Consider the following 20,249-nt stretch of genomic DNA (forward strand, 5'->3'; position numbering starts at 1 on the left):
CGACTATCATAAGGGGGGGCTATGAGGGGTCTGGAGTGGGGTGGGAGGGGATGCCACCCCAGACCCATCGTAGCCCCCCCTTATGATAGTCAGGCTCTGCCCCAGGAGTCCCTGATTCAGCCGCTGCTGGTCAGTTTCAGCAGCAGCTGAATCGGGGATGCCTGCAATAGAGCAGCTGGGGTGCTGCCAGGTTGGTCCTGCAGCACCGAGGGGCGGCGCTACGGCACCAACCCAGCAGCACTCCAGCTGCTCTTGGGGATGCCTGGGGCAGAGCAGCTGGAGTGCTGCCGGGTTGGTCCCGCAGCGCCAAAGGACGGCGCTGCGGGACCAACCCGGCAGGACCCCAGCTGCTCTGCCCCAGGGGTCCCCGATTCAGCCGCTGCTGAAACAGATCAGCGGCTGATTCCAGGAAGCCCGGGGCAGAGCAGGTGGGGTGCTGCCGGGTTGGTCCCGCAGCACCGAGGGGCGGCGCTACGGGACCAACCCGGCAGCACTCCAGCTGCTCTGCTCTTGGGTTCCCCGATTCAGCTGCTGGTCAGTTTCAGCAGCAGCTGAATGGGGGTAGCCTGTCCGGCTGCCCTAGCACTTCCGGGTTCCTGATGGTGCCAGACCATCAGGAGTCCCGGAGCATTGGATGCCGGACTAATGGAGTTTTACTGTACTAATAAATTTAGGACACAGCATTAGAGTGGCTCCAATAATTCCTCTCCAGTAGGGTGACAGGGGTGCTCCACGAAAGCCCTTACTGATAGAGTTCTGTGGATAAACATACTAACATACTGTCTCTCTTTCTTTTAGGTATCTGAATGAGATGTCTTGGAAAGACTGAAACACTAAGCCTACAGAGCTTTACGCTGATGTCACTCAACTGTCTGGCTCATTCACTACACAGATTCAATCACCAACATTACTAAGAAATTAGAAATCCTACAAGAGATCAGCCCTCAGATGAAGAACAGATGGGTCTGACCCAGGCAAGACTGAAATAATGCTGGTTGTGAGAAATCCTAGCAAGAACTAACAGGGGTAATGTTCTCCACTTACCCTGAAGGCATGTAAGTCCCCCTTCAACAAATTGATGCAAAGCTTCAGGATCTTGCTTGACTCATCAAGAAGCTTGAATGGTCAGGTAGCATCAGTGTCTAAAAACTCCTCTTTGCACTATCAACTTGTGAGAAAGGATCACAGCACCTCGCTGTACACACCCCCAATCCAAAAGAAACAATCTGCTGCAACTATAGTTTGTATACCATTAAAAATCAGAGACTCCATGAAGTCCACTTGGGACATCGCTGTTTAATATGGAACGCACACAAATGTTATAGTGATGGGCAGCAGTACAAAACCCCAAGAATCTACCAATCCAAACTAGCACTTCTAAATAAAAATGTATATGTATAAATAAATGGTGACAGGCGGTTTCTATATCCCCATTCATGTGAGGTGGCCTTCATGTGAATATGATGCTTCGTACACTTTTCACTGAGGAAATCTGAGAAGCAAAATGTCCTACTGTTCATTGCTTTAAGTTTTATTTACACTCCAGGGAGGCTATTTTGTTGCTAAAATAAAAATATTTTAAGCTGAACGGGTGCTGTTAATGGTGTCCTTCCAGCTGGCCCTCACTTTTAAACAGTGACTATAAATCAAACAAGCTGATCTCTCCAGAAAGCAAATCTACTGCTGCCAACTTGCACTGAAAATAGTAGTATTTTGCACTTCTGTTGTGCCATGCATCAAAGCATCAACACATTGCAGATATTAACAAACTAAGCTTCAAAATGCCCCTTTTGAGTTGTTTTGTTTTTGTTTAAACCACCACTTGATTGATAGATAATCTGACACATAGAAAGGCTAAAGCACAAATTGCCCAAATTAGCTGCAGAGTTTGGATGCCCACGTTAAAACACAAAGGGCTAGATTCACTATTGTGCCCTCCTTACTCTGGGAATGGGTGAGAGGTCCTCTTTGCAATTCCTAACTTCTGGCCCTCCTCTTAGTTGCTCCAGCTTGCAACAACTTTTTATGTGCCTTTATATTGGCACAGAATAGTCACAAAACAGTTCTACTCAATTTATACACATGACGATCACGGTGAGCACAGATGGCAAATGAAAAAATATTCATTAATATCAGAAGATGGAAAGGCTTTACCCAGTGTTCTGGTTATTGTCCTTATAAGCAATATTTATTTGTCAGATGTGTTCAAAATAGCTTTAATGTCTACTCGCTTAGACGTCCTCTCATAGGTATCAGTTGACATAAGCATCAGCACTTCACCTTGAAAAAGGTAGCATTTTTTAGGCTGAAAAGTTAAGTTTCATTTATTTTTACATGACTGAAAAGCCAGATCCTTTTAGGTGCCAAGCTAAAGGTCGAGCTATTTGCAACGACACTTTGTCCAGTTGAGATTTGCCTTCTTGAGAATTTCCTATAATAATGCCATACAATCTTAATAAAAGATGGCTCGCATGAAAAACAAGAGACAGCTTCATTCTTTTAACAGAGACTTTACCTTTATTGTCCAGAAATCCTTCAGGTTGTTTTAAAATAAAACCGGGAATGAAATAAGTACATAATGACATTGTAATCTAGATGAATACTGTCGAATATATTAGGCCTAAAGATTGAGCCATTGTGGAAGTGAGCTCTCAATTCTTACCCTCAGGATTCCAGACCTACAATGTAAATTGTTTGAGAAATTCATCACTGCTGCTGATTTTATACATCAGACTCTCTCTATATATCAAGACCCAATATTTTCAAATGTTCCATGTTTTTGGTTCTACTGTATAAAAAGAGGGCTCCCTTGGAAAAAAATGCAGTCAGATTTGAATCTGAATTTGCCCAGTTAAACATATATGTCTGTCTCTAACAAGGAAATATAATTAACAGAACTCATTACATTCTGAAGTGTAACATATTTACACAGACTACATTCAAGTAGCTTCATGAAAGGGTACACACAAACACACACACACGAGAAATGCAGAGGTCCATCCATGCTACAGTATGCAATATATCTTTTATTTTGCTTTGAACGGTAATTTATGGCTGTGAATTTGTCCCCAGAACTATTAAAGACTGGTTTGCAAAGAAATTAAACAGTTATAGAATCCTGATGGTTAGAATTTCACCACAGGGCCACTAACCAGATCAGTTTTTAGCCCTATATTCGTAGTTCTACATAAATTACACTAATGTTACAAAGGGCCACTCAACATTTTCTGCATTGGATTAAGAGCTCAAAAGCAGAGCATTGAACATTCTTGAGCATAAAGAAAACGAGACTATCTGTCACCTACTGTACAGCGGTCACCATTAAGAGTCAATATTTGCCAACAATTTGCATAGTGTGGTATCTGAGACAAATCAGTATTTTCACAGCTCTCTGATACTGTGGTTTGATACTAGTTGCAAACTTCCATTTAATGACAATATTATATTAATATTTCTACTTGATGTATTTATTTTCACTAATCTGCATATAGTCAGGGACTCTGGGAGAAGAAACAACAAAAGAATTAGAAAAAGTACTCAATGTAATGAAAATGTTGAATGACCCCAAGGTAAGTTTACTTGAACAATAAAAACATGTTTTAATGGATAAATTACTAAATTCCTGATGCATATCTGCCCATCTCAAGTGTTACAATAAACATTAAAATCCATTTAAATTTAAATTTATTTTTCAAGTAACATCAAACTTCAGATGACTATAGGTAGATTCAATTAATCTGGGGGATTAAAGTCAGAGTAGTGCTCTGAGAACGTATGTCCTGTGTACTGTGGGTCTTAGGTCCACAGAAAAAACCTGTATATTTCTCATGCATAATGTTTCAGCATAAAGATATTACAGAATTAGGGAAAATCTCCAGACAAGTGGTTTATTTCTTTTCTTTATGATTGGCTTATTCACCATATACACTATTTCTACTGGCTTATTTTCCCTTGAGCAGATCTGCATTCAAATTGACAGAAGGGGCTATTTTCAGAACTCTTTTTTCAGTTTTAAGTAGAATTGACTGAAAATTCATAACAGAATCTTTAAAAATGAGTCTTAGGTTTTAAAAAATTAGGGAGTGAGGTCAGAATAGTCAATAAAAACATAATATCATGATGGCGTTATTTTAGCTTAAGAAATAGTCATATTTTAAGATAGGAAAATACTGAAACAATCATGCCAGCTAAGGAATAATTATAGCATAATTCATAAATTCACAATTTGTCAAAACAATATAGCAGTCATGGTAAGATGCAACCTAATAATCCTGTACAACCATTCCTTTTAATATTTATTTAATTTTTACATTCTGTCCTCATCCAAATTAAGCTGAATAGTTTTATGTATGAATGGCATTACAAAGTAAACACTACCAACTCACAATAGGGCTTTATTACTGCTACTGCACCACCATGGCATGCAAGTAACTATGTAGTCAATTGTAAATAGTAAAATGTCATCACCTTCCTGAAATAAAAAAGAAAATGAAAAATACAGCTATAGTAGTAAACATCAATTATCTTTTTATATCGTTCATATTTACCAAAACTCTATCATATACAAGAGGCATTTATACATCTGTGGCTCTCTCCTACATTAGCACCTTGGCAACTGCGGAGGTGATAAACTTCACTTCCAAGCAAGATCTAACAAAACTACAGGTTTCATATAAACTGTCATCAACGCTTAATGCATAATTGAGAATAAGACCCATCTGCTACCTCCCTCCTTAGCCATCTCATTTTCTTTTGCCGTATTTCAGAATTATAACTAACTGAAAATACAGTGAGCGGAGACATATGAAACCATTTGCTGAAATTTTTACCATGGTGAACAAGCTCCTCAAAGCTTGTTAGACTAATGCTTAGTGAAAAAAATGCTCTTCTGTTCACTTTATTGTTGTTGAGCACTGATTTGATGATGTCCCTTATTGGATGGATGATCTGAGAATCATGGTTGGAATCAAGCTGGCTTTTTCAAGTTCATTATTATATTTATTTTGTATGCAGGATATTTCTTGAAATAGGAGGAAAATGAAGATCAAATGAAATTCTGCAGCTGGGAAAGGAAGGCAAGAAGAGGATAATTTATTATTAATTATTATTATTTACGGGCCAATGTGCTGTTTGAAGTGCAACTCTTTTGCTGGGTGATACGGACAGTGATTTACAGTCACTTTAGAATATTACTGTATTGAAGCAGAAGTTGGTACACTACTGTAAAGTTACAGCAAGTTAAACTCTCCTTAGGCTTGCAATCTTGGAAAGAGGTTTTGGAAAAAAGGGAACTTGATTTCAACACAGAATTTTCCATGCTTAGTTAGCTCAGATAATTAGTTGGTATGGAAGACCAACATGCACTCTTTAAAATACATCTCAGTCAGAATTCCAATAAACTTCTTATGAAGTGCAAGTGCAATACTGAAATTCACCCATCATCCTGTTGCAGCCCAGATTATATTTCAGGAACTTTAGGAAGGTAAATAAAACCATGATATGCTTTAATCAGGATTTTTATATTATAGGAACTTCAAAATATAGATTTGCTGTTTTGTTTGGCTACACATATCTACTTTTTAATTCAAAATCTGCCTGATTTGGGCAATTATAAAACAATGCCTCAATCTAGATCAGTACCTTCAGTTCCTGCTTTCTGTAAGGGAATTTTAACCCTGATTACTAGAAGAAAACTGTACAATCTCACCATTAAATTAAGCTCTACAAAAATGTCTTTTAGTGTCCTGTGAATAGTTTAGTTTGCAATTATACAATTTCCTTCTACATTACAAAACAATGTACAGTTTCTCCTGGATATAGTCAGTGCCCACCCTGTTGCAATACATGCTCAGCATCAAGATAAGTATTTAGTTTATTTCTAAATAAACTCATCATATATATTCGTATTTGCCATAAGGTTGTTCTGCTGTGGGGCATAGCTGGCTGCAAATGTGAATAAAACAGGGCACATTACTTATCATCATCTTCATCATCATAATCCATAGGTTTGCCTCCATAAAAACTGAGGCTGTAGTATAGCTTTCAATGGAAGCCATTTAAAAGAAAACATTGCAGCATGTACAAGTGCATTTTCTGGACCTCAGACACAAGTTCCTTGACGTGTTGAAAGATGATGTTTTCGATTTCTGACTCCTGAACTCTTATCTTTACAGTCTGCAGGCTTCTGCTGGGAAATGTCTATCAAGGCACTTGCAATTGCAAGACCTGTAAGAAAAATAAAAACACAAAACACAATTTAATGCCCAATGGTGAGAAGCCTTTCTTAGCATTGTGTTGGTACCTTTCATGTCCAGTCTGTTGTACTTTTCCAGCAAGTCATCAGCTATTTCAAAGTGAAATGGGACACTGAGAAATAGTTTCCTATTATATAATATGTTTTTCTTATAATTGGGAACAAAAGAAGATGAAAAAGTAGTGAGGTGATAGGCTACTAGGTTGGAAATAAGGAGGCCTAGGTTCCATTGTGGCTTTGCCACTGACTTCCTATGTGACCCTGGGAATGCCACTTCACCACTCTGTGGCTATGGTGATGAGCCTATGGAAATGAGCATGGATTAGCATATTGCCATGCTTCATTTGCATAGGTTTTTGCGGAAGAGGGAAGCTGTGTAGATGTAGCCTGTGTCTCTCTTTCCTTTTTTACCCTTTATCTGGCTTGTCCGTGTAGAAAGAAGTCATCTGTGACAGGAACTTACTCAACTTACCACACCTCCTACTATGTGTTTCTATAATGCTTAGCACTGTGGAACTCTGACTACAGTTGGGATTTTAGATACTACTATAATATAAATAACAGCAAACAAAAGTATTTTGTAATTTTTTTTCAAATAGTGTGAGCATAGTAGAAACTAAGTAAAGTCTTAGGGACAAATTCTGTTCTTAATTATACTGTGTGGAACCTGTTTAGTTTATCGGAGAAACATATTGGTAGCTGCTTGCAGTACATCTATACATTGTGTCTGGGATTTCCTAATATATATAATAAAATAAAAGATACATAGAGTATGAGGAAAAAAGTGAAAAAAACATAACTATCTACAAACCTTTTACATACTAAGTAACTTTAATACTGGAGTTCATCTGCATAAAAACACTAACAAAATTCGCTTAATATATTAAAGAGAAATGGATATATTAATATAATAGAATGAAGTAGTAAACTAGCGTTTTACAACATTTTGCTGGAACTGTAATCAAAGGATGTTTTCAGCCCAAATAGATTTACTCAAAGGCCAGCTTTAAGAAAACCATTAAAGACAGCAAATAAACAGTTTACATACAAAACATGTAATGTCTTTATAGCTTGGCCAATGGTGCAAAATTGTTAATGGCTTTGGGAACTAAAATTAAGGATGAGGAAGAAAAATTATTTGATCTTGGTGTATCAGAGATCTTATAATAGGAGACATAGAAATCAGAGAAGTTATAGATGGATTGTTATCAGATAGTAAAACGTGATGGTAATAGTTTATGTTAAATATTAGTAGCAACAACTCACAAAATCACATTATTGTATTCTTCAAACTCTGATGGAGTAATTGATTCTTGATTTCACAGCATTCAGAAACCAATTTAGCCATAACTAATTAAAACAATGTGGACAAACAGTATACACTTCCCCTTAAAGCTCAGTTGCATATGGTGCTCATCCACTCTAGGACCTTTAACATAGTTTCCAGTATTTGTAATAAATAACATATATTATTGTTTTTACATGGGCTGAGTTTTATCTACCAAAAAACCCAATTTTAAATGCAATTGCTCACACATTATCTCACTGCATCACCTTGCTGATTATAAGTGAAAAGGTATAATTTTCAGGATTTCTATGCAATTCTAAAGTCCGCTTTATTCACATCAAATACATTGTCAGAAGGAAACCAAGCAGTTCAGGTTGCTGATATACTGGAAATTCTGTGCTAATCCAAAACTATAATAATATCTTCCCTCTCTCACAAGGATGTTACAAGATTCAGCCAGTTAACATTCATACCACTCTGAAAACACAAAGTGCTATATGCTGTAGAAATGATACATATTATTACCATTTTTATGTTTCAGGATATGCAAGGGCCAAGATTAATTATGTAATTTTCCTCTCTCACACACACACACTTATATTTCCTGGCATTAGCTAGCAATCCCTAAAAGTGGACATTGATAAATGAAATTATAAGATATCTTTGAGGCACCCTTAAAATATTAGCAATATCTGATGTTACCAAAGCTAGGATTTTTTATGTTTCCCCCATATGTTATTCTGTTTTTAACAGTGAGACTTAGCAAGTATGTTAAATGGATTGTATATTAGGAGGAAGACACTTCTTCCAATTATTCTTCTTATGTGATTTTTTTTGTATGCTTGATTGCATGCTGCTCACCCCACTCTGCGTAGCCTTAAGATTCAGAAGGAACTGTTTCCTTCAAATCTAATGCTTCATACTGGGACATGTTGGCATGCTGTTCAAGTTCCATTAAAATCAGGTCACTCCAGAAGATCATTTTTCAAAATGTCATACAAATCATCTGATGAAATTCACTTATTGTGTTCTCTAGGCCCAGCACAGTTCCTTGTTATCAAAGCAATACAATTAACTAGGGGAACAATTCATTATTTCAGACTGGCGGTCTAAAGGAATTTCATTTACCAACTCAAGATGATGCACAGATGCTGCAGGCAAGCAGAATTTACATTAAAATGCTACTGATGATTTGATAAAAGTGCTAGAGTTTAAATATTTATTGTAAACCTTACCTTTATTTTGTAGGTTTTTGTTCCTAAAATGTCAAAAAACTAATATATGTAAGATGATTAAAGCTGGAAATGTAAATCTTATGATGCTCAACATCTGTTACCTCCAGTTTCACAGCCAGTTTAGTTTACCTGTGTTCTTCAGATATTAGGTTGTTTGCCTGTGTTCTTCAGATATTAGGCTATGTCTACACTAGAGAACTTACAGTGGGCCAGCAGCAGTACTCGTGCAACTGGCCAGCAGCTGTAAACATTTCTTGTGTAGCCACCCTATGTTGATGGGAGAGGAGAACTCTCCTGAAAATGTAATTAAATCACCTCCTTTGAGTGGCAGTAGCTATGACAATGGAAGAAACTCTCCTGCCAAATTAGCGCTGTACACTCCACGTTTTCACACCCTTGAGCAACATGAGTTTTGTTGACATATGTGATAATGTAGACATAGCCTTTAATATTTCCCAAACCAGAACTTTATCTCATTATTTGTAGGTAGGACATCAGTAAAGAGCTATGAAACCATCATGCCTCCACATGGAGAGCCCATGTATCATTTCCACACAAGGCAGAACCACTAATTGTCCAAGGTTTGAAAATTCAATCATCATAGGACTTGATTTATTTTAAGTCCAAATGATTTTAGCTGCATAGAAATAGGCCAGGTTATTTTCATAATCCCTGTTGGTGAAAAAAAATCTGTAACCTGTTTTACGGATATGTATGGAAAGATAATTAAAAACTGAATTCAGCCAAATTCATCAGTGTAAAATATATAGGTTTTTAAAGATAACTGCATTCACAATGAGAAAAATATGAGAGAAAACAATATGAACTTGGTTATCTTTTTTTAAGAAATATAATCTTTCCTAATGGAAGTTAAATGGTAATAGTTGACTGTCAAGCAATAGCTGCCTAATCGTAAAATTACTGGTGTGTGGGTATGCTGTTGTTGTTTTAACAATTACGCAAAACAATTAATAAGTACAGGAATAAAATACAGCACATCAAATGAGATTTCCTTGCAAAGCACATTCCCAATTTGTATACAGAGTACTTTAAATTTTGCTTTTCAACAAAAGCCTGTGAAAAGTCATTCATTATGAAATGCTCTCCTCCCAGTCTCTGTAAAAGCAGGCAGTACTATATATTTTAATTTTCCAGCAAAACAGCTTCATTAGGCGTGAAAGGTTAATTGCAGGTTTAAGTGCAGTTCAGGGAACAGTGCATGGGTCTGTAGTGAATAGAACAGTCTGCTACAGGAAGGCTGAGTGCTATGAACTGTTTGCCCTGCTCAAATGTTTTACTACCTCATTTACTAACTGTCTTTTTTTACTGCTTGTATTTGTAGTTCTTCTAAGCCTTTAATAGCTATAGTTTTATTTCACTGTAATCAGCTTTAAATGGAAATACCCATGCTGGGATGTTTAAATGTTTTGCCTGAATGTATATAGCTAGATACAAGCTGATGTAAGACTAAACTATCTTTCAGAGTAAGAAACTGTTTACAGTGTTGTTATAGCATTCTTGGTCCCAGGATAGGAGAGGGACAAGGTGTGTGACATAGTGTCTTTTATTGGATCAGCTTTCATAGGTGATTAAGGCTATGTCTACACTACAGAGTTTTTCCGGGATACCAAAGGTATCCCGAAAAAACTCTGCCACATGCAGGGAACGTGTCCCCTTTTCAGAACAGTTTCTGAAAAACCTGGCACGTTCTTTCGGAAGCCCTGTATTTCTCATTTTATGAGGAATAAGGGATCTTCCAAAAGAGGAGGTTTTCCCCATATTTGGCCCCGGGTAGACGGGCCAAATGTCGGAAAGCCTCTTCTGGAAAAAAAAGTGGAAAAAGGAATGCAAATTAAGGAAGTGTGACATAGTCTCAGGGTAGCAGTTGGTAGGTGCACTGCCCGCCATTCCAAATTTTAATTGCTAAATGGGATGCTCCCACATATCCCTTCTCTGGACAGGCACCATTCACTCTGTCAATGTCTGTTGAAATTCTTGAGTTACAGAGAGATTTTCTTCATATGTGGGAAAGGAACACAAGCAGTTGACACATACTGCAAGAAACAATTCAGGATGAAGTGGGCAACTTCCACCTTTGCAGTCACTGTGCAAAGGAGGGTTAATGAATTACAGATTTTGTGTCTCATTACAACAACTAGTGTTTCTATTGACATCATGAATTTTAATGTCAAGAAGACTTAGCTTATCTTTTGAAGATGTTGGTTGATATGGATTGATCTTTTTGTGAAGAGCATTTGCAACAGAGTGCCTTTGTCATCTATTTTTCTGTGTGAGTTCATTCAAGAGCATGGAGATTGTTTGGTTTTATTCACAGCTGTGGTCGGGACATTTGATACACTGAATGAGGTACACCACGTGTTGCAGTAAGTGTGTGCAGGACACATGGTTCTTGAAAGGTGTGTTGTGGGGGATGCTGAACATCATAGCAATGGAAATATGTCTGATGCTGCTTTTCTTTTAGGATGTGGTCCTCATCAAATATGGATTGCAACTTCATTTATATCTTATATGGGTTCCAGTGTGGTATAGTAAGGCCTGTTCTATACTAGACCAGGAAGGTCGGCTTAAGGTACACAATTCCAGCCACACAAAATGAGTAGCTGGAATTGGCTTATGTTAAGCCGAGCCCTGATGGTGTCAGCACAGTGGAAGGAAAACAGGGGCAAACACTCCTGTCAGCTTCCTTTACTCCTTGCAAAAGTAGGAGTACAGGACACCAGCGGGGGCTGCCCTCAGCGTGCAATTTACGGGTCTATACTAGATTCGCTAAATCGAATGCTAGAAGATCAACCTCTGGAGCATCAATCTTTTGGTAACTATAGATGTGTGCAATTAGTGAGGGATTTTTCCCCTTCTCTACTGCAATAGGTTCCTCAGAATGGCTTTTTTCATGATGGGCTCTATTCTGGTCAAGTGGCCTTGTTTGATGAAGATGTTTTTAAGTGTGTTATTCTGTGGTATTTCAGTAGGTGACTGTAGATAACAGAGTTCTTGATATGTCTGGGGTAGTGAGAGGATCTGCGAAGGTGAGTGTGATAATTCATGGATTTATTGAATATAATTGGCTGTGGGATTCCATTACTGAAGTGGATTGTGGTGGCCTGGAAGTTGATGCTGATGTGGGAAGGTCTTGGAAACAGTTTGGTAGATGGGCAATGGTTGTAGAATTCATGATGGGCATTTATAGGGGAGTTAGGCATCTGACTAGAGAATAAAAATATTATGGATGTAGCTCAGGTATATGACTAGCTTTATGGTCTATTTTTCCAGAAATTAACATTTTAAAAGTTGTCTTATTTGCTAGCTTCTGTTAAATTTAAACCTTTCCCCCTACAATTCTCATTTTAGTGAAAAAATATTGCATTCATAATATGCCTTTTGTTAAAATTAAGGGTGTTACAGATGACCTGCTATGCATGAATATCCAGATAACTGAAAAAAATTCTTCAATTTCAATATCTATTATTGGGAGATAACATTCTAGATAAATGACTTCATTTGGTTAAGTTCCAGGTATTTTCATTTTTTATGAAAAACCAGACTATCTATAATGCTGAGCTAATACTACAATAGCTAGAGCTCACAAAGGTCAATTAGGTTTGTTTGCTATTCAATGCCCCTCCTTCCCTTCCAACTCCCCTTCCCCAAAACAACCCTGGTTAAGGTCACATGAAGCAATGAAAACAAAATGACAGCATTGTGACTGAGGTTGAGAGATTTACAAGAGAAAAGGCTGGGTCAATACTATGCTATTAAAACCAACCTTTAGCACTTTGCACAGTTACTTCAGTTTCATTTGTTGACTTTTGAAAAAGGCACTGTACAAGCTAAATATAGAAATGGACAAAGTGTTGCTGCATTTCCATCACACAGTCGTATGCCCACTAAAGTCCATACAAATGGATCTGCAGAGTTTTAAAACATACTGAGTAAATGGTGGGAATTACAGACCGTAATCAGCGCTTAATGCAGGTCACCATAGTGCTTAATGATTATAGATTCATTCTCATCTCATCAATATTACCTGCAATTCCATATTTGGGAATTTTAACTGGGTTCTGCCATCATTATTATTTCAGGACTGTAAAGCACTTTTTATATACAGAGATACCTTCGTTCATCAAATCCAAACCAGTTAGTGTTTTTTTCAATTATTTTTTACCTTAATATAATGACCCACATTCTATGATAACCTTTGTGATTGCACATCGGATCAGCATACATTCATTATTTACAGATAGGAAATGCTATATTGCTCAAAAGTTTGAGGTCTTGTCTCCACTTGTAGGAGGAGAGATGCTCTGGCGATAGAATCTCCGAGGTTCAATTTAGCAGGTTAAAGACCTGCTAAATCAAATGCTGAGGGCACCTCTGTTGGCGGTTGGTACTCCTTGTTGTCACAAGGAGTAAGGAAATTCAATGGAAGCATTTCTCCCATCAACCTCCCACTGTGGGGCTGCCCTAGAAAATCGGTGCAAGGTATGTTGACTCCAGCTACACAATTCATGTCATTGGAGTTGCATATCTTGCACTAACTTTCTCCATCAGTGTAGATCTGGCCTAACTTTTAAAACAGATGATGATAAAAGTGTTTCAGGGCATCTACTGAAACTATTCTCTCATCCCTTCTCTGAGACATTGCACCAAGAATACTCCAACCTAGTTCTGATGCTCTCAGATGGAATTTTAAAGATGCAATGATACTTCCAAAAGGCAAGAGCTCCTACTTCTTCATTAAGATTCTTTTCTCAATTAGAAGCCAAAGGATTATCTTGCAATTAATTATCTCAATTGAGTGTCAAAAAAGCCAAGGTGTTCCTACAACAGACTTCCTGTGGGACCTTCAGCAAGTCTCTTAAATACCCTATGCCTCTCTGAAACAGGAATAACACTTGCCTTTTATGGAGCACAAAGACATTCTGTGTCTACATTATAATATAAATTACCAAGCCATTTGAGAAAACAGTCTCAAAATGTTACAAAAATATGATTTATTTTAAATTATTTTATACTTATTTTGTATTTATTTTATATTATTTTTATGTTTTGATTACATTAATGTGAAAATTACAGACAGCTACCACACCAATTGGTATTGGCTGGTATCACCTATAGAATGAGTAATAGCTTTCAAACATGTGAAAACAATAGCAAATTATGTTGAGCAAGAGACCCCATAATTTCCCTTTTCTTGAGGGATGATGGTAACTCCTCAGCATAACAAGGGAAGACAGTAGAAGCAGCAGGGAATGTGCCTTTTTTGTTATGCACATATTTTACATTGAAATAGATAAAAATATGGGACCATGCCTATACAAATAAATACATAATAATTAACAAATAAATACATAAACAATTAACAAAACTATCCAAAGCCCAAGATTTGGTGGTGATGGGGGACTTCAACTATCCAGACATATGTTGGGAAACTAACACAGCGAGGCACAGGCTATCCAATAAGTTTCTGGACTGCATTGGAGACAACTTTCTGTTTCAGAAGGTTGAAAAAGCTACCAGAGGAGAAGCTGTTCTGGATTTGGTTTTAACAAATAGGGAGGAACTAGTTGAGAACTTGAAAGTGGAAGACAGTATAGGGGACAGTGATCACGACATAATAGAGTTCATGATCTTAAGGAAAGGTAGAAGGGAGACCAGCACAATTGAGGTAATGGATTTCAGGAAGGCAGATTTTGATAAACTCAGAGAACTTGTAGGTAAGGTCCCATGGGAAGCAAGACTGAAGGGAAAAACAACTGAGGAGAGTTGGAAGTATTTCAAAGGGACGTTGTTAAGGGCCCAAAAGCAAACAATTCCGCTGTGTAGGAAAGATAGAAAATATGGCAAAAGACCAGCTTGGCTTAACAAGGAGATCTTGCATGATCTCAAAATAAAAAAGGAGTCATATAAAAAATGGAAACTAGGACAACTAACAAAGGATGAAACAACACGGGAATGCAGGGGCAAGATTAGAAAGGCAAAGGCACAAAATGAGATCAAACTAGCTACAGGCATAAAGGGAAACAAGAAGACCTTTTATAAATACATTAAAAGGAAGAGGAAGACCAAGGACAGGGTAGGCCCACTGCTTAGTGAGGAGGGAGAAGCAGTAACAGGCAACTTGGAAATGGCGGAGATGCTCAATGACTTCTTTGTTTCGGTCTTCACCGAGAAGTCTGGAGGTGTGCCTAACGTAGTGAATACAAGCAGAGAGAGGGTAAGTTTAGAAGATAGGATACACAAAGAACAAGTTAAAAATCACTTAGGAAAGTTAGATGTCAGCAAGTCACCAGGTCCTGTTGAAATGTATCCCAGGATACTCAAGGAGCTGATAGAGGAGGTATCTGAGCCTTTAGCTATGATCTTTGAAAAATCATGGCAGACAGGGGAGATTCCAGAAGACTGGAAAAGGGCAAATATTGTGCCCATCTATAAAAAGGGGAATAAGAACAACCCAGGAAACTACAGACCGGTCAGTTTAACGTCTGTCCCAGGGAAGATAATGGAGCAGGTAATTAAGGAAATCATGTGCAAACACTTGGAAGGTAATAAAGTGATAGGGAATAGCCAGCATGGGTTTGTGAAGAACAAGTCATGCCAAACTAATCTGATAGCTTTCTTTGATAAGATAACGAGCCTTGTGGATAAGGGAGAAGTGGTGGATGTCATATACCTAGACTTTAGTAAGGCATTTGATACGGTCTCACATGATATTCTTATTGATAAACTAGGCAAATATAACTTAGATAGGGCCACGATAAGGTGAGTGCATAATTGGCTGGATAACCGTAGTCAGAGAGTTGTTGTTAACGGTGCTAAATCCTGCTGGAAAGGGATAACAAGTGGAGTTCCTCAAGGGTCTGTTTTGGAACCCGTACTGTTCAATATCTTCATCAATGATGTAGATATTGGGATAGAGAGTACGCTTATTAAGTTTGCAGATGATACCAAACTGGGTGGGGTTGCGACTTCTTTGGAGGATAGGGACATAATTCAAAATGACCTTAGCAAGTTAGAGAAATGGTCAGAGGTAAACAGGATGAGGTTTAATAAAGAGAAATGCAAAGTTCTCCACTTAGGAAGGAACAATCAGTTCCATACATACAAGATGGGAAGCGACTGTCTAGGAAGGAGCATGGCGGAAAGGGATCTAGGGGTCATAGTGGACCACAAGTTGAATATGAGTCAACAGTATGATGCTGTTGCAAAAAAAGCAAATATGATTCTAGGTTGTATCAACAGGTGTGTTGTAAGCAAAACTCGTGAAGTCATTCTGCCGCTCTACTCTGCGCTAGTTAGGCCTCAGCTGGAGTACTGTGTCCAGTTCTGGGCGCCACATTTCAAGAAAGATGTGGAGAAATTGGAAAGGGTACAGAGAAGAGCGACAAGAATGATTAAAGTTTTAGAGAACATGACCTATGAAGCCAAGCTTCATGAACTGGGCTTGTTTAGTTTGGAAAAAAGAAGATTAAGGGGGGACATGATAGCGGTTTTCAAATATCTAAAAGGGTGTCACAAGGAGGAAGGAGAAAATTTGTTCCTCTTGGTTTCTGAGGACAGGACAAGGAGTAATGGGCTTAAAGTGCAGCAGGGGAGGTTTAGATTGGACATTAGGAAAAAATTTCTAACTGTCAGGGTGGTCAAATATTGGAATAAATTGCCAAGGGAGGTGGTGGAATCTCCCTCTCTGGAGATATTTAAGAACAGGTTGGATAGACATCTGTCAGAGATGGTGTAGACGGAGCTTGGTCCTGCCTTGAGGGTGGGGGGCTAGACTCGATGACCTCTTGAGGTCCCTTCCAGTCCTATTATTCTATGATTCTATGATTATTAATAAAATAATGGAGGTCAGTTGTAATATATTAGCAAATAGGAGAGCTGAGGTTCCCTTGTGTCTGACTTCATAGAGTTAGTTTCAAATTCTTTTCATGTAAAATAGGTACAACACCTGACCAGGGACTTGAACCCTGGACCCTCAGATTAAAAGTCTGATGCTCTACCAACTGAGAGCATCAGACTTTTAATCTGAGGGTCCAGGGTTCAAGTCCCTGGTCAGGTGTTGTACCTATTTTACATGAAATCCTTTCAAATTCTTGTTACTTTAGTACCCATCATTCATAATAAGCTAAATGCCATCTTATTCTTAGAGTAGTGTTATTTTTCAGGGGATTGAGTTGCCTCTTGCCAATTTGGATGGGGAGGAAGGGAGTTGAGGACAGTTACAATAGATGGTCCTCTCAGAAATATGCTGATTCTGTTAATTTGCAAGATATAAAATCCAACCGTTCTGGGATAAGGCAGATAAAATATTTTAAGGCAAACCTTAAAATATTTGGTGAGGCACTGTAAAATAATAGTTGTACTCTGAGAACCCTCCTGCAACTTCTGGATATAGTCAGATGATGTTTGTCTCCAGCCAGCCAATGTGAGACATTCATAGTCCACTCAAACTTCTTCAGGAACAGGAGACTAGGTGTAAAATTACTTTTTAAATGGAGGGACTATGATAAAAATAAGATGGGACAAGTGTATAACATCAGTGTATCTGGGGGATCTTCAAAGGAGCCTCACGGAGTTAAGTACCTAAATTCCATTACAGTACATTTAATAGGAGTTGGGTGCCTAATTAACGTAAGTACCTCCCAACATGAACTTTCATAACTTCAGCCCTTTTCCTTCTCATACCAGGCTCTCCATACCCTTCTATGTTATCCATAAATGAAATTATAACACCTTTAGATAGAGACATGTCTTTGTTACATACTGGCAAAGCACTCAGTGTACCTATTTTGTATACTAAAACAATAAATAATAAATAATAATAACAACAACAATAATAATAGTAGTAGTAGTAGAGCACATTTGCATTTACAGTACTTGAATTTGAAATAAGCATTGTCATGTATTTTCTTATCTTTGGTCCAGAATTTACTTTCCAGGTCAGGGACAGGTAAAACTAGAATATAGGAGGTAATTTCAATTATGCCAGCTGTATCTAGATGCATGAATTATGATGTCATGAGTCAAATCTGATCTTAAAAAATAATTTCCAGATATCACTTATCTGACTACATCTGGAGGAGAGAAACATGATTTTTAGGTTGTGATAGGAAAACAATTTTGTCTTGCTATGGAAGATGTTTAGATATATTATTCAATTCTTTTCAATTTATTCTTGTGACCTACTTAGGAAAACTTGACATTACTTGTGTAGTGACATTTATTTCCTTATTGAATCCACATATTCAAAAGAGATGTTATGGTCTCCTGGAAAGGCTATACCTCATAGTGTGGAAGTGATCAATACAAAACCCTGTAATATCTAATCTGAGACATTAAGCCTGGATTTGGATGCCTAGAGGTAGACATTTATACAGATATTAATGGGTCCTGCAGATACAAGATTCAAGTAGTAAACAGATCATCATGTGTCATCAGGAAACATATTTTTTTCACATAGTATCAATAATTAGGAACATTATAAGCAGACTGTAATCTTTATCTGAAATGTTTTACATTCGACTTCATTATGGACAGGATACTGGTCTTGTTAGATTATTAGTCTATTCCATTATAGCAATTTTTGTATCTAGGCATAACATGGCAATAAAAATGAGGATAAGCTCAACTCTTAATTTCATAACTTTTGTCAATAAGATAGATATTTTTATGACAGGATAATATATTGCATGAACATTTTAATATTTTACATTTAATTTTCCAATGTCAGTGATTAGTTTTGCATCTAATCAACCATTACATTTTCTTTCATGCATCTACTTCTTGATTATATGCTGGAGTTTCAAACAAAAATCTCAAAAACAAAACATGCGTATGTTTTCCAGGCAAAAGCAGATGTTATAATACATGAAAGGTGTACAGTGACCTACAGTAAAAAAAAACCTATCAAACACAATAAAGCAAATCACCCGCCATGAATCTATATTTTTCTTTTTTTAGAAAATAAATGGTTTTTAAGAGTAGAAAATTAAGAACGTTTAAATTGAGGAATCTGTTCAGAAGCTTTTTAAAAACCTCGAGTCATACTAGTCAAATGGCCATGTGGCCTACTACTGTATACTGGTTAAAAATGAATGTAATTACATAGATTGCATTGCGTAGCAATGTTTCAAGCATGTTGTTTCCATCTCAATTAGTGAAATTCCAGTATGTCTCTATTCATTAACACTGAATCAATTAACCTCATGTTATTATAAACATTTCTATTCTTGTAATGTGCACACTTTAACTTGTTTTCAAGAAAATCACTATAAACTAATTTGCTACTCTGCACGAATTTGGTGAGAAACAGTAATTTCTGCAGAAGAGAAAACGCTTATTTGGACTGGTGGCAAAGTATTACTTTCACCAACTTTGAGTTAAACCAGTATAAACACAAATTAAATTCTAAATTATTCTGCTTAGTAGTCCAAATAACAGCTAAGGTCCGAAAAGGGGCAAGTTATGAACCTCTTTCTTGATCAAGAGGCACATTTTGGTTTAACCTTCTACAAAACATGGAGTATCTCCCCAATATACTTTTTGTTTCTAGTACAGATTTCCAAAGCAGAGGAAATGGGCAATGCGCATTTTGTTGGAATCCTGCATACGAATGAGAGAAAGCTTAAGAAAGTGGGGCTGACAGCCACCACAGGTCCAGGGCAAAATGTGGTGGGGGCCAGCTCTATGTCCCCAGAAAGGGCGTGGCCAAGGGCAGAATGGGCATGGCCGATGGCAGTCTGCCCTTAGGCTCCCCACCTAACCCTCAGAGCCATGCGAAGAGGCAATCTGGTACTCCTGCAGTAATTCAAATGGAGTCCCAGGCACCAACTGCTGCCATTGGTGGCCTGGCTTAACATATATAAAATCATAAACGTTCATCAATCATGGAACTCCAGACACAAAGTTTAGAGCTCCATTTTTACCCAGATCAGTTCCTGTGAGTTGGTGGTTTTACCTATTAGTAGAAAAGCTAAAGCCTTGCTAAAAATGGATAGCAGGATGAACATCAGTTAGACCCGGAATTGCCATTCTTGTAGCCACTGGATATGCCAGATAGCTCTATATTACAATGCTAAACTATTACTTCTTTCAACTTTTACTAATGATGATATTTCACAAATTTGGTCTTTGATGCCATTCCCTTTTTTTTAATCCATCTATTTCCAAAGCCTCCCTTTCTCCCTACAAATGGATGTTCTGTGTGTACAGAGCTGCACTCAGATATGACTATGAATGAGTATTCAATCAAATTCTGATATCAGAATTTTTTGAATAACTCTTCAAAGATACATGGGAAAACGGAATGTTCAGATGAGATGCTGTTCTTCCCCCAGTGATAACTGGTATTGCAACTTTGCACTTCTCATCCCTCTTCTTTGTGGACAGATCTGATGTTTTCTGGCAAGGGTTTGGAGAAGAAGGGAGGATATGAGAACATCTTATTGCCTTTTGG

At 37.7% G+C, this 20,249-nt stretch overlaps 1 protein-coding gene across 8 annotated transcripts in view; it reads right to left on the reverse strand.

Moving 5' to 3' along the window:
* Positions 1 to 661: 661 nt before the first annotated feature.
* Positions 662 to 20,249, reverse strand: part of ATRNL1 (attractin like 1) — a 1,022,331-nt gene continuing 1,002,743 nt past the window's right edge. For 5 of the 8 annotated variants that reach the window (XM_075935411.1, XM_075935413.1, XM_075935409.1 and 2 more), the window contains one exon: positions 5,667 to 6,225. In XM_075935411.1, the coding sequence (XP_075791526.1) occupies positions 6,101 to 6,225 (125 nt within the window). In that variant the 3' untranslated portion in view covers positions 5,667 to 6,100. Of the gene's footprint in view, positions 4,472 to 4,927; positions 5,063 to 5,666; positions 6,226 to 20,249 lie in introns of those variants that run through there. The other 3 variants (XR_012905693.1, XR_012905692.1, XM_075935407.1) reach the window with 3 other exon arrangements.

Source organism: Pelodiscus sinensis, chromosome 8, assembly GCF_049634645.1.
Source record: "Pelodiscus sinensis isolate JC-2024 chromosome 8, ASM4963464v1, whole genome shotgun sequence".
In the NCBI taxonomy this organism is placed as follows: domain Eukaryota; kingdom Metazoa; phylum Chordata; order Testudines; family Trionychidae; genus Pelodiscus; species Pelodiscus sinensis.